This window comes from Callospermophilus lateralis, unplaced genomic scaffold, assembly GCF_048772815.1.
Source record: "Callospermophilus lateralis isolate mCalLat2 unplaced genomic scaffold, mCalLat2.hap1 Scaffold_63, whole genome shotgun sequence".
Classification (NCBI taxonomy): domain Eukaryota; kingdom Metazoa; phylum Chordata; class Mammalia; order Rodentia; family Sciuridae; genus Callospermophilus; species Callospermophilus lateralis.
In genome coordinates this window covers 1631238-1646268 of record NW_027514713.1, presented here as the reverse complement: position 1 = coordinate 1646268, position 15031 = coordinate 1631238, and the positions used below count along the sequence as shown (strand labels likewise).

The window sequence follows — 15031 nt, the reverse complement described above, 5'->3', positions numbered from 1 at the left end:
GATGTCGGCTGCCCATTAGAATGACCTGACGGGCACTGACCAACCTGGACCCCAAGGCTAGGTGATGGTTCCATGGGTCTGGTTAGGCCATCACCAGAATGTGATTAGGCTCCCTGGCTGGACAGTCATTGTCCTGGAGGCAGAAGGGAGGGATACAGGCCCAGGAAAGGTCACTATTTCTCCACAAAAGTGTTCTTCCTGGTGGGCTGGTGGCTGAGTTGCCTATCCACAAAAGAACAGCAGTGGTAGCAGTGTCCTCCCAGGTCCCCCAAGCCCCCTCTGCTTCTTGTCCTTAGTCCATCCAGTCCACAGCCAACCTGGACCAGACCGATGACCTAGTGTACCTCAATGTCATGGAGCTGGTGCAGGCAGTGCTGGATCTCAAGAAGGAGCTCTGCCAGCTGCCCCCTGAGGGCTACGTGGTGGTGGTGAAGGTGAGAGCCCAGGCAGAAGGGACCCAAGGAGGTGGGGCTGTCACCCCTGAAGAAGGGGGTGGTGTCTCCACCCATGGTCAAAGGGAAGTTGGTTCCTGGAACCCCCAAGAAGTGCTCTGGCCAAAGCAAACAGGGCTTTCTGGAAAAGAAAACAGCAGGCAGTAACAGCTGCCCTGCACCTTCCTCCTTCCAGCCCCATGTGGGGCTGACCCTGAGGAAGCTCATTGGGAGTGTGGATGATCTCTTGCCCTCCTTGCCATCATCTTCGAGGACAGAGGTAGGTGTCCTATCCTAGATGGTGTCGAATCTGTCCCTTCTCCCCATACCTCCACCTGTTCCTAGTTGCATTTCTAGCAGAGGTCCCTGAGCCACCTGGGCAGTCCCATTTCTGTCCATCAGGAGACTGCACAGCATGTCTGGGCAGCCACCATCAGAGGGCCGAGAGGCCCCCAGGAGCCTGGCCAGCTTCTGGGGTGAATTTCCTATCAGGTCTCAGATTGCCATAAATTCTCATTGAATACGGATGTGCAAGAGGGCATGCCTGCCTCCTCTCCCCACCCTTTATCCTTTATCTACTCACTGGACCAAGGTCAAGGTGAATGTCTCATTGAAATCCTGTCAATGAAGCCCTGGGAATCCCAGTGTTCTGCTGACACAGCCCTGTGATGGCCACCAGGGACCTAGCCTGATCCCTGGGACCTGTGAATGCATTATCTTACAAGGCTAAAGGGGTTTGGGGGATGTGATCAGTGTGAGGCTTTTGAAAGGGGGAGATTATGTGGATTACCCAAGTGGGCCTGTGTCCTTGTTAATGAGCAGCGGGAGGAAGGTCAGAGAAGGGCTGTGATGACAGAAACCAAAGTCAGAGGGACACTGCTGCTGGAAGGTGCAGCTTCAACACAGGGAAAGGCAGGGAACACCCTGCCCAGCTCTAGAAGGAACGCAGTCCAGTCCACACCCTGGTGTTAGCCTCATTGGGCCCACTCAGAAGTCTGACCTGCAGAACTGTAAAGGAATGACCTGTGCTGCTCGGAACTTCTAGGTTTGTGGTCATTTGTTACTGCAGCTGTAAGAAGCTGATCCAGGGCTACTGGACATTTGTCGATTATCCATCTGGAAACCAAATGTGGACCTCCCATGGAGCCCTGGGATCCTCTGCCTCTCATGGTCAGCCACCTGCCACATGATCCATGTGGCATGTGGCCCATCCCATCACCACCCTAACCATCTGCCTGCTCAAGGCAAGACAGAGCAGGGACACTTGGGACATTTCTCAACCTGTCTCTGGGTGGCAGCAGTAGCCCACAGAGGCACCCCATCTAGACAGCCCATCAGAGGGCTGAGATGGCCACCAGGGACCTAGACAGCTTTAGGGCAAATTTCCTGAGGAGAGGTCAGGTGTGATGTGATAGCTCTGTATCCTAGGGATGACCATGTACTCACTCGCTCATTCAACAAACATCTCTTGTGTTTCATGTGCTCAGTGTGCTAGGCTCTGGGCATGTGGTGGTTAAAAAAAAATCCCAGATCTCTTGATTTTACGGTAGACAGTTACAAAATGGCACAGGGACGTGGACCCTGACAGTTCACCTGAATGCTGGTGGTGTGAAGGGTTGTTGCGACTGGATGGCATATGGGGTGGGGTCAGGCCATGCTCACACAATTGGCTAGGGGTTGGGATGCCCACTCCAATCTGTATGGGGGGCTGGATTCAGCCAGGCCTAGACCCACCTTGTCCCCAGGGATTTCTGACTACCTCAGCCAATACCCTTTTCCACGGCCAAGCACCTTGCCTCTCTGTGTGCTTTCCCTACAGATTGAGGGGAATCAGAAGCTGCTCAACAAGGACCTGGCAGACCTTATCAACAAAATGCGGCTGGCACAGCAGAATGCTGTGACCTCCCTGAGTGAGGAATGCAAGTGACAGATGCTCACGGCCTCCCACACCCTGGCCATGGACGCCAAGAACCTGCTGGATGCCATGGACCAGGCCAAGGTCCTGGCCAATCTGGCCCACCTGACTGCAGAGTGACCTAGCATGGGGGCCACCCACCTGCATCTTCCACCCCCACCCATCATGCACCTCTCCTGCCTTGCATTTGGTCACATGGTCTTCTCAGGGAAGGCCCGGGTGAGGGGTCCTTCCCTCACTACTTTGCACGACCCCCTCCCCGCCCCACCACAGACTGTGCTGTTCAGGCTGCAGCTGGATGGAGGGGACCCTGGATATCAATGCAGGGTGAGTGTGACAAACACATGGTTCTGAGGTCACTGTCATTGCCAGCTACCCCTCCCACCCCAACCTGGGTGCTGGAGCCTCATTGGGGTCACAGTAGTGTCCCTAGCAGCCAAAACGACTTATGCATGGACATGGTGGGCCCATATAGGAGCCAAGCTATTTCTTCTCCTTCCTCTTCAGCCCTCGGGGATCCCCAGATGCACAGAGGGGCCAGGGAATGGCTTTATTTGGGGGGGGGGGGTCAGGAGGCTTGTAAGATGGGGGATGGGCTGGCTTTCTTGTACAGTGTATATTCAAATTTATTTAATGTGAGTTTGGTCTGGACTGACAGCTGGGTTCCCTCCTGATGGGGAATCTGGGACACAGTCCAAGAACAAACTGATTGGGATTTCTGGCACAGGACACTGTTGTTATCACACCAAGTATCCGGGGAAGGAGCAGAGAGACAGTGGCCAGGACTGAACTTTGGACTACAATCTGCTCTATCCCTGGCAACCTCCTCTCTTTCTTCCTTTACCTTCCCTGCCTTTTCTTACTCCTCTTCTCCCTCCACCCCCTTTTCTCATCTGACCCCTTCCTTTCTCAAGTGTTTGTGTTGAGCCTTCTTTTACCTTCTTTCTATCAGATTTGTGGTTGAATTAAACTCGTACCATTTTCTTTGTGGTTTGTTGGACTGTGGTGTTGGTTTGATGTGCCCTTTGTGGGAGGAGGCTGGCCATGAACCACAGCCAGGCAAGAGATGGATGGTGTTCTTTTGGGTGCAGATCAAGGGCTGATTGACGCTGGTCCGTGGCCAAGGAAAGCACAGGGACAGGTGTGCTCCAGCCCTTTGACCCAACTGGTCAGTAGGGTACCTGACTCAGGGGCCGCTTTCCAGGAGGGACCCAAGGCAGTTTTGTCCATGTGGCATCTCTTTCAGCTGCACCCAGACCACTTGGGCTCTGGGGGGTCACACAGCTGAAGGAACAGCAGACTTGGCTTTATTTAACCACTTTACTCACATGCAAGATGGATGGACAGGAAACATGAACAACACAGATCTCCAGGCTGTCCCTGCAGCAGGAGATCACCTCTGGGAGCCTCAGTTAGGCAGAGAGACAGGGGGTTGGGGGGGCGGGGGCTACAGAGTGAGGAGGAATGAGGCCAGAGGGCCAAGGAGTGGGGGGGTCTCAGGAGAGAACTGAGGAGCAGGGCCTGGGCCAGGGTCACAGGTAGGTAGTTCTTTCCAGATGTGTGAAGGAGTGTTGTGTGCTGAGGAGGAGGAGGTTCAGAGGGACAGGACCCCAAGATAGAGGGGAGTCAGCAGTTTGCCCTACTCTGCTTCCTGCCTGGGGCTCCACACTGTCTGGACAGCCTGGTGTACACCTCTGGTGGCTACTGAGGTCCTGCCCTCAGGGGCTGGACAGAGCTCAGGAGAGGCTTGACCCACCAGGCTCCGCATTCCTCAGAGCAAGAACAAGCTGCACAGAATGGCCCAGAGCAGGTCAGACATGGTGAAGCTCTGGGGAGGACAGGAAAGGCAGGCTGGAGGGACACCCTGAGGGCACTGGCATCACCCAGCAGGCGTGGAGCCCAAAGTGTTCAGTGTTCCCCCTCCACCAGACACAACATAGAGTGCCGGTGCCCCTCACCCTGTGTTGTGCTAGGTCCTAGGGAGAGAGAAACTAAAGGGTCCCTGGCTGGGAGGAGTTCAGAACTGAAGGAGCTTGAAGCAGAGATCCCCAACTCCAGAGAGGTGTGCTGACCACAGACTACAGGGACCAAGGCACTGTGGAAGAACAGCCAGGGATGGCCTTCCGGGTTTGTTCACTGCAGGTTCATGGGTACAGGGCACCCACAGCAGCAGCTCTCAGTTCTGGCTACCTCTCTACAAGGAAGAGGGAGGCATGATGCCTCAGGAAAGCCCAGGGCGTGCTGAAGGTGCTTTGGGTGGAGGGGAAGGCCTCGCTCCACTGGCCCCCCCACACTTGCTCCCTGCTCCTTTTGTAAAGTCCCTTGTTCCTCGGCTGCTACACCACACACCTCCAAGACCTGAAAACTCACACTGAACTACTTCCTCAGTCTGGTTTAAAGAGCCCAACCTGCACTACCAGCCTCCCCAACTCTGGCCTGGGGGTTCCCCTGGAACCTTTGGGGTCATTCTTAAATCTAGACCATTGCTCATAGACCCTCCACCCCTGAGGCAGCCTCCCCTTCCCCCATGTGCCCCTCCCTCAAGGCCATATTGTTTCTCCTTATGCTAGTCCCACCCCTCTGCAGGGCAGGGTCCTCCTTCTTTTCTAACTCCTCTGCTTGCTAAACCAGGCTTTCTGTCCAGCAGATTCCCAGTACAGTAGCATCACAGTGAGTGCTCCAGGAAGATTTTCAGAGCTGGTGCTCTCTCCCCAGAAGCACCGCAGGCAGATGGTGCTGGCTCCAGAGGGCACTCTAGAGGCAGCTGCAGTTAAAGGTGGTCATTGCTGGCTGGCAGGACTGCCCTGGAGCCAACATAAGGGACATGACATCAGATCGTTGCAGCCAGGAACGAAGGCAGAAAGAGCCCCAGGGTTCCCAGGAAGCATACAATGATAAAGAGCCAGAGGAAGATCCTGTCGATGACCATGGCAACATACTTCCAGTCTTCTCTCACCTGTAGGAGAAATGGGCTCACAGTGACAGAGGCCAGGCCTCAAGAAGTGATCCTCTCATGCTCAGTCCCTGTAGGGGCAACCACAGGGCAGCAGGAACTGCCCCCTGAGACCCAAGGGGAAGCTAAGACTGACACAAGTGCAGAGATGGGGTGGAGGGAGAAACAGAGCTGGCCCAAGCCCCATACCACCCTCTCCTGTGTCCCACCTATCTCACCCTCCACACTGCCGGGGCTCAGCAGGTTCGGGGCAAAGGGACTAGAGGGTCACATAGAGGTGCTGGAACCATCTAAGGAGATGGACTCCCAGTGGCTGCAATGATTTCAGTGCAGAGAAGGTAGTGGGTGGGGTAGGTGTGACTCAGGGCAGGTTAGTGGGTGGGCTTTGTGCAGCTTGGATTCCCAGCCCAGGCCAGGGATTGATGCCTAGCTGCTCCCAAATTAATGATTAATTTTCTCATTCACTCATCAAGGCTATCCAGTGATCCTTTCCAGCCTTTCACCCTTCCCTAAGTTGATAAGAAAATGCTGATGCTGAGTGCTAGATAAGGCAGAGGCTGCGGAGAGGTCCAGCCTCGTACAACCAAGAATCTGCAGGGTTTGTGGTTGACTCATGAGCTTCACAGAGGGCCTCATGAGCAAAGAGGAGAGGGGACCATCTAGCATAAAAGAGGAAGGCCACTGCCACAGGGGGCTAGCCCACCAGGCTCTCCTAATGCCCCCTCCACCTCCCATCCCTGCCAACTCCTGTAGGTAGTGGCATAGCATGGCACTGCAGAGTCCATATCTAAGCATGCCCTTCTCTGCTTGCTGTCTCCCAGTTAGGCTGAGCAGGGATATTCTTGACCTACTGCCATCAAGTGTCCCAAGAGCCAGCTAAATGTTCTCTCCCAATTGATTTCAGACTCTTTGGAGCCATGAATGAGTGAGGCCAGCCCACAGTGAGGGGACAAGGTTGGTCTAGCTACCACCTTGAGGTGGGAGTTTTCCCTGCTAAGCTGGTAGGGTCACCCAGGGGAGGCCCTCACCCAGATCTCACTCACCGAAGAGTCAGCATCCTCAGACCACAGGTGGTCAGCAATATAGTGCACACCTTCCAGGGCTTTCTGTATGCAAGGCGACAGAAAGATCTCAGGCTCCCCAGAGGGAGCCTCGGCCCTGGGCCCTGAGGCCTGTGGGTTCAGGCATCTGCGGCCATAGATGATACCCATGGAGGGGGCTGGGCAGCCTGCACACACCCATCTGCCTTTCTCCTCTTCCTCCTCTGCCTCCTCTCTCTCCTCTGTGTCCATGTTGGTCTCCAACCAGTAACAAGATGGGCCAAGTTTCAGGCCTGGGGAGTCATGTGGCTCCAAAGGAGGCCGGTTCATCAGCAGCCACCAGGGCACACATCCCAGCAGGGCCACCTGCACCCAGAGGGGCATGCTGTGGGTGCTGGGGAAGCCATGGTGCATGTTGAGCACGAAGACGGTGATGACAATGGAGAGGGTGACGAAGATCATAGTGAAGAGCTGGTACTCGCTGGTCAGCAAGAGCAGCATGGAGATGCACAGCGTGATCTTCTCGCCGCAGTCGGAGGGCAGGTAGAAGACCAGCAAGGTGAGGCAGGAGATTAGCAGGCGGGGGATGATGAGGTTGATGGTGTAGAAGAGCGGCAGCCGGCGGATGACAAAGGCGTAGGTGACGTCAGGGTAGATCTTGGGGTAGCAGTCATACTTCTTGCTGTTGTAGGTGCCCGTGGCATTGATGATGGCCCACTCGCCACTCTCCCAGTAGTCCTTCAGATCCACCGTCTGTTCCATCGGCTCCAGGTCGATCTTGGTCTTGTCATAGGTCCAGGAGCCAGACTTCATCTTACAATTCTGCTGGTCGAAGGGGAAGAAGGTGACATCGATGCTGCAGGAGCTCTTGTAAATGTCAGGGGGAACCCAGTGCACAGTACCCATGGAGAAGAGGTGCGCTGTGGTCAGGTGGGTCACCACAAACTCCCCATCTGCACTGCGGAGAGAAGACCAGCTGGGGGCTCTGCACACCCACCTGACCCACCCAGACTGCTGCAGAGAACAACCTGAACAAGGCAGTTCTTAGCTGGCCAAGTGTCCCATCTTTTGCAAGAGTATAAAATTCCCCCAGAAGATGGATATACTTGAGTTTTCTTTTCATCTAACATTGTTTTAATTGCAAAAGTTGGAGTTTTGAAGAACACTGGAAACTACCAAGAATTTTTAAAATACCCACTATTAACATTGTAATATTATACATGTCTATTCTATTGTCACGCAGACAATGATTCTGATGGTTTTGCATATTTGAGGTCATAGGGTGTATGCAGTTCCATTGCCTGTTTTATTCCTTTAATATTTTAGAGTGATAATTTTGAACTGTACTTTCCTAGCACACAGTGAGAAAGCAGCCTCTTAGGTAGAAGATCATGACTTTTTCACTTGGATCTTTTGTTCTTTGCTCAAGAGACCTAAGATTTTGGCTAGTGAGGAAACTTCCTGGAGTCCATGCATCTAACCTCAACCACTAGGGCCCCCCTAGGAGGCAGCTTGGCACCAACAGGAGGCTGGCTGGAGTGCTCAGGGAGGACTCAGCCAAGGGAGGGGAGGGGGCACCACAGCAGAGGGCCCTACAGGAACAAGAAATAGCTGTGGCCAAGGAAAACCTTAACAGTGCTCACTGGAGCCACCAAGTGAGCATCATAGTGACTGTGGTAGATGAGGTTGGGGACTTCGTGGGAATGAGAATCCAAAGACCCACAAGGACTATGGGGACACTGGAACAATGGTGACCAGTCAGATGGGACTTCTTCAACTCCCCCTTAGCTTCCTACGGTCTGTCCTAAAGTCCAGGGAATCAGAATACAAGGGAGTTTCCCATGGAGTAGTTCCAGGGTAGAGAGACAGACTGGCTGGAAACAGGAATTTTGAAAGAGAATAACAAATACATCAGGCAAAAAGTCAAAAAGAAAAAAAGAAAAAGAAATTAAAGGCATTTTGGTCATTTCACATAATTGCCACTAGATGGCAACATGCACCCATTTGGTGGAAGGAACAGTTCTATTGATTGGCCAGAGTGCAGTGCCTGGGTGGAGCAGATGTTTCTTTATATGTCTACAGAAGTTTGACTGGGCTTTTCTTGTGAAAATCGAGTCTTAGTGGTCATGGCTTTATTGACAATCCTGAAATGTGAAGTTGTATCTGACCCTAGGACTTTGCTCATATCTCTGCCAAATACTCAGGAAGTAGAAACTAGAATGTTCCTGGGTGCCAGCTCCTGGGTACAGAGCAATGGGGTGGGGGTGTGAGTCAGCAAACACAGGTACCTGCAGTGTCAGACCTGCCAGGTCACCCAGTGGCAAGTGTGTGTTTACCAAGACGGCTTAGGTGAGAGGGCGCTGGGCCTGCCCAGGACCAGACAGTGTAAGGAACTGGTGTAAGGAACTACTGACCTCTCTGGAGGTCTAGAAATGGACTCTCTCTCTATGTTTTATTGGTCAAAAATATCATTTCCAAAGTAGGGTCCAAGGGATTGCGAAGTGCTCAGTAAGCTGGTTTCTTTGCTGCAGGACTTAAAACAGCATTTAAAACGCTATTGTGCTCTGCTGGCTTCCAAAGCCCTTGGCAGGGGATGACAGACATACAGTGTGATCCAAAACCATGACCACAGAACCTTGTCATAGGTATTCATATCTTAAGGAAGCAGCAAACTGCTTTAGAAAATGGTTTTAGACAATTATAACATCTTCTTTTAAATTTGAACTTCTTAACTTCTCAATGAAGAATTGCCTGATACCAAACATACTAATAAAAATATAGATTTCTATTTCTCCTATCAAAAAGTATCTTAATTCATTGATTTTTTGCCCACTGGGATTCTCTATATACTCCCCCCCCCACCCTCCAGCTTCTGTTAGCTTCTAGTTGTTAGGGTGAGATTGATCCTTTGGGTCTTGAATCCAAGGCAAGTATAAGAAAACATGATTAAAGAAAAAACATACCCAATGAATTTGTTCTTCAAAGGTGCTACTATAGGATGCCACTTACCTGGTCAGACAATATTGCCATCCTCTAAAATTTCAACTCTTAGATATTTTTAGAGAGCCTGAACCACATTTTCCAAAGGATACTCAGAGTTGGCAAATCTGTCCCATATCACCGTGCTACAAATGAATACATCTTCAGTGCCCAGTAAATGGTGTGTAGGAGGGAGAGAACAGAATGAAAGGAATAAAAAAATACAGAGGAGGAGGTTCTCTGCTAAGCATTGAGAGGGAAAGGATGAAGCCCTCCAAGTCCCCTTTACCATCCTTCCTGGTGATCTTCCCAGGGCTCCATGGCTTCCTACTTGTTGGAAAGGACAATGTCAGGGATCCAGATCATCTCTGAAGGGACCCGGAGGGAGGTGATATTGCCAAAATCAGCGAGGTTCAAACACAGCTTGTAGTCCCTCCACTCCTGCACAGGGGAGGGGTCCCATCACTGCCATGCCAGGGAGGGGCCTCTGTCAACCTAGGCTGAGCTAGGGATTCAGGAGCCCCCAGAGCTCCACCCAGCCCCACAGAACAGAGAGGCTGCAATGCCAGAAAAGGGCTCTGACCAAGGAACCAGGCACACCCTCCCAAATAAACAACCTCCTCGTTTTGCCCCCACTTCAGTAGCTAACTCCCAGGCAGGTGGTGTTCCCAGCCATGCCCCTTGTTCTCTCTTGCCTCCCTGGCTGACTCCAGTGAGGCACTGCAGGATCTGAGCTGAAGTCGCGTTTCAGCACATCACAGTTTACAGAGGTGGTTAGATTCTCCATCCAGGAAGAGGCTCCAGAGACAGCCGGCCAGGGCATGCTGAGCAGGTGGAAGTGAGGACCACAGAGGGGAAAAGCCACCTGCCAGAGGCATGCGGCTGAGGCTCAGAGCTATTTGTGACCTCCAGAATATGTTCCAGAGACCTCCCTACCCAGGGGCTGGCCCAGGAGGGAGCAAGAGTTGCTCTGGACTTCACTCCTGCTCCCCCCAAATCATGTCCAAGTGAACCTATGTTTCTCTCCCCCGATCAGTTTTTATTCTCTCTCCATTCCATTCATCATGTTTTCAGTTCCAATCAACATTTTGGGGAACCCACATCAAGTTGGGGCATATTACTGTCCTCGGGCATGTGGTAGTAGCTTGAATCACATTCATTTTACAGATGAGGAAAATGAGGCTCAGAGAAGCTGAATAACATGCTCAGCATCTCAGGCTAGTCAGAGGTGGTGATGGATTGATGGCCCAGGTCCCACAGCAGTGTATGTCCTCACCTCCTGCCCAGCCCCTGGCCCAGGTGACCAGACCATGTGGACAGCTGCAGTGACCTAGGTTCTAGGCCTACCCCAACTACACATACAGTACCTTCCTTGCTCTGGTCCCCAGTTGGCACATCTGTAAATATGAGCCTCCTCATGCTCCAAAAGCTCTGGGATGTACAGTATCCACTCAGAGCCTCTGGACCAAGGTCTAATTTAAACTAAGTAGCTGAAACACCACACCCCAACACCATCCGGGGCCCCCTGGGGGACAGGGATTACAGAAAGGGCACTGGAGTACCAGGCACCCATTCAAAGGACTCAAATAGAGATGCCAATCAACATTCTGGTGGGTGTGGCTCTCTGCATGTTTACCTCTGCCCAGGGACAGTCAGGTGCTGGTAGGGCAGGGCACCAGCTCCTCTTTCTCACATTCTACTGCCACCTCCATGTCAGAGGCCTTCAGAGCATCAGAGCAGATCTGGAGGGGTAAGAAGGGAGGGAACACACTGGGGTTCTCATGAGACCTGTGCTCTAATGAGTCTGCCCTAGGAGTGGCCCATCCAGGAGGGCCACATGCTCTTTGGCTGTCCTTCCACTGAGAGGTGGGGTCTATGGCCCCTCCCTGAATCTAGCTGGACTCCTGTACTGCCCTGACCTACAGAATATGGCAAGATGGATGCTGAGTCCATTCAGGCCATCAGAGACCAGCAGGTTCTGCCTCTCTCTAGGGACCTTCCTTCTGGGAGCCCTGAGCCACAGGTGGGAATCTGACTTCCCTCCTGGAGACACCACAGGGAAAGACCCCGAGAGGTCCTGGGCAGGGCCAGGAGGCCAGCCAGGCCCACCCTTTCAGAACTTTCCAAACACCCCTGCTGTGAGTAAAGTTTGTCCTTAACCCTTCAGAACAGGACAGCCACCAGCCAGATGCTCCCAAGTAGTCACCATGCAAAGCAGAGGAAACACTCAAACTCCTGACCATGAAACTGAGATACGAAGCATCCAAGTGGCTCTACTTGGCGAGCTTCAGGTTTGTCAGGCAACACAAACAGGGAACTCAGTGTTCTTTGGTAGAAGGAGCAGAGCAAGGCACACCTGGGTGCCCCCTTTACTGTCCCAGCCACACCCTGCTTTTCATTTTCCTCAGCTATAAAATGGGCAGAATGAGACCCCCCTGGGGTTTTGGTGACAATGCAGCCTGTCCCCAAGCAGCAAGGACTATGAAATGTCCATTTCTAAGAAAGGCATCTCTGGCTCTCTGGTGACATGTCCAGGGAGTGGACTCAGAGCCTGGCCATGCAAGCAAAGTCCGCTGGAGAGGCCACTTGCAACCAGATGACCAAAGTGGCAGGTGTTCACCAACCTTGAATGCAGCACCTTGCTCCTGTCAGGGAAGGTGGGGCAGGGTCCGGCGATGACTGTCCCCCCCTGCTGGGAGAATCCTCACCTGCCTCAGCCAGACATTGGTGGTCATCATTTGGTTCTTCTCATCCTGGCTGGTAAGAGGGAGAGGGCAACAGAACCAGAGCACAGGATGAGTGAGGGGGCTGCAGGGATCCCCACCCACAGGAAGAGCCTCTGTGTGGCACCCAAGCCCAGCGTCCCTCCCAACATTCCCCTGGACTCAGATTCTTCAGGGTCACACAAGAAACCCCCCTGCTGCCCTCTGCTGCCCCAGAGGGGATCTGAGTGAGAGAGGGGAAGGGGCTGTGGCAGCCCAGGAGGAAAAGGCTGAGGTCCCCGCTGTAATGGAGATGGGCTGGGGGGCTGGGACTGCAGGGGGGACCCTGGGGAAGAGCCTGGGTTCTGGAGGCTGATTCTGAGGGGCCCAGGATTGGGAGACAGGCCCACCACATCAATGGGCTGGGCAATGGACAGTCCAAAGCCCATGATCACCACATCTGAGGTGTTGGGCACCAGCTGTGCCCAGCGGTTATAGCCCCTGAAGAGGTATTTGAAGAGGCAGTCCTCAGCCTGGGTGTGAAGGCCTCGCTGAGTCAACACTGTGGGATGAGAGAGAAGAGGAGGGGTCTCCAGAAGCCAAGGAGGCAGCGGGAATCCGGCTTCCCATCAAAGAAGAGGCCGCCATCTGTGTGAGCTTCAGCTTGCTCATCTGTCAAGTAGGATGTGAATCCAGATTCCACTTCAAACCCTGTGGAGGACTCACTATGATAATGTTCACCAGAGCTGTGCAGAGCCCTGTAGCCACAGTGCACTTGCTCGTGCTGGTCATCAGTACTGGACATCAGTACCTGTGTGATATTAGATAACAAAGCCAGAGTACTGCGGCAGGCAGGGGGGAGATCCAGCCCAGGTCCCAGTTAAGATGCAGGGAGGGGACTTGCCCCATGACAGCAAGACTGGTAGTGAGCAGCATTAGTTCCCACCCAGTCATCAGAGGAACCAGTGGTGCCAGCCGTAGCCCTCGCCACTGAGGGCACCTCCCTGAGTTGTTCCTAAACCCCTGGCACTTGCCACCTCTCATCAACTAGGCCAACCACTGTCAATGGGTCTCTCAGGGGGTTTTCAGTACTCTGCCAATGGCTTTGGCACACCAAGGCTCTGCCACTGAGTGAGTGGACAGCTACTGCTCCAAACCCAGAACTGCAGCAGCTCCAGCTGGGACAGAAAGCCTGGCAAGGACAATAACCACCACATGTGTGTCCTGGGTGCCTGCTGTGACCCAGGTGCTAGGCACAGGCTTTCCTTCTGTCCCCACAATAGCTCTGGGAGGTCCGCTGCACTATTTGTGTTTTGCAGATGAGCAACACTGAAGCTGGGGACATTCAAGGTAACACAGCTGTTAATATCAGTGCTGTGACAGCCCCTCCACCTTCTCCCTGTGGAACCAGGAACCAGCCTATGACCTCTAACATCCTTGCTGCCTTGAGGACTGCAATGAGCCCACCTGCAGGATATCCCCCCACCTGGCACATGAGCACACAGCGGTGAAGTCCCAGAGATAAGGCAGCCACTCACCTGCTGGGAGCAGAAGGGGCCACCACAGGCCAAACTTCATCCAGGGTGGCAGTGCAGAATGGGAGGGGTCCATGGTCTCAGAGGAGGGTCTGGCTTCCCCTGCACATCCAAAAGAGGGCAGGTACAGCTTGCTGTGATCTAATCTGGCAGGATGTCACCAAGCTGGCATGGCAGGGGGCCACTGGATTCTACAAGGCTCCTTCTGCTGAACCTGATCAAAGCCAGAGAAGGACTCTTGAGTCATGCCTCCTCAACACTCCACAGAGGGGTGCAAGGCCTTCCAGGAGCACCGGGCTCCTGGACTATCCCCAGCTTGACTGAGGAATCCACGTCTCCCACTTTCCAGTGTCAGCCGGCTGCTCTCCCTAGACAAGGCTGACCTACCAGGGGGAACCCATGTTCCCATCACTCTGGCTTCAGCACCTCATCTGTAAAATGGGGATAATTTCACAAGCTAGTCAGCAGAAGAGCACAGGTACCAGTCACAGTAGCCTAAAGGTGGAAATGGTCGAACGTCCACCAACTTATAAACAGATAAAAAAAAGCCATTGGATGGATGTGATGCAATGTGATTCAGCTACAACAAGGAATGAGGTGCTAACATGGGGCCACCACGCGGAGGAAGCTGGGAAACAGCCCAGACCCCAAGAGGCCAGTCACAGAAGCCCCTGTAGGATGAGGACAGGAAACTCCACAGAGACAGAAGGACAACCAGGAAGTGGATCTGGGGAGGGAGGGTGGCGAGGGATTGCTTAAACATCACTGGGGGGTTCCTTTTGGGGTAACAAAAAAGTTCTGAAAATATACAGTGGTGATGACTTCACAATTATGGGAGCATTTCTAAAGGGGCACTTCTATGCTATGTGAAGTATACCTTGAAAATGCTATCGTTAAAACATACACACCTTCTGGATTAATAAGAAGCAGCCACTCTCAGGCCATGAGGATGGTGGTGTGTGCAGAACACAGCAATGAGATGGAGGCAGCGTCAAGAACGGTGAACTTCTCGACTTGTCATGGCAGCAAGAGTTGGGGAATGCAGTATTTTAGGTGTATATATTATTGTATGTCCTATGTGATTTTAAACTTGTCATTAAGGTAACATGTTAAGTATTACCTTTAAAAGTGGGCCCATTCATGGGCTGGGATTGTGGCTTAGCGGTAGAGTGCTCCCCTAGCATGGGCAGGACCCGGGTTCGATCCTCAGCACCACATAAAAATAAAGGCATTATGTTGTGTCCATGTACACCAAAAAAAAAAAAAATGGCCCATTCAAATTAGTTTTTTTAAAGAGCTGTTTTTATTGGGAGAGAAGATGCCCTCTGCTTGGGTACACTCTGCATATGGGGTGCAGACATAACATTGGCTTTCTGCACAAGCTGTGGGAGCAGGGTCTCCTTTGGGGATGGTAAGAATGTTCTAGAACTAGGTAGTGGTGATGGGTGTAATGGTAAGTTTTATGTTAAGTGTATT

At 52.8% G+C, this 15031-nt stretch overlaps 1 protein-coding gene and 1 pseudogene across 2 annotated transcripts; one reads left to right on the top strand and one right to left on the bottom strand.

The window, feature by feature from the left end:
* Positions 1-2466, top strand: part of LOC143389458 (protein-tyrosine kinase 2-beta-like) — a 48168-nt pseudogene extending 45702 nt beyond the window's left edge.
* Positions 2467-5176: 2710 nt separating this feature from the next.
* LOC143389460 (neuronal acetylcholine receptor subunit alpha-2-like) lies at positions 5177-13583 on the bottom strand. Of its 2 annotated transcripts, XM_076842510.2 has the most exons (6): positions 13559-13583; positions 12431-12582; positions 12027-12071; positions 9650-9759; positions 6343-7297; positions 5177-5302 (listed from the first exon to the last, which is right to left on the bottom strand). In XM_076842510.2, the coding sequence occupies exons 2-6, from the start codon at positions 12467-12469 to the stop codon at positions 5177-5179; spliced, it is 1275 nt and encodes a 424-aa protein (XP_076698625.1). In that variant the 5' UTR covers positions 12470-12582; positions 13559-13583. The 2 variants fall into 2 exon arrangements, with proteins under 2 accessions (XP_076698625.1, XP_076698626.1); XM_076842511.1 differs by lacking the exon at positions 13559-13583 and having other exon boundaries at positions 12476-12583.
* Positions 13584-15031: the final 1448 nt, after the last annotated feature.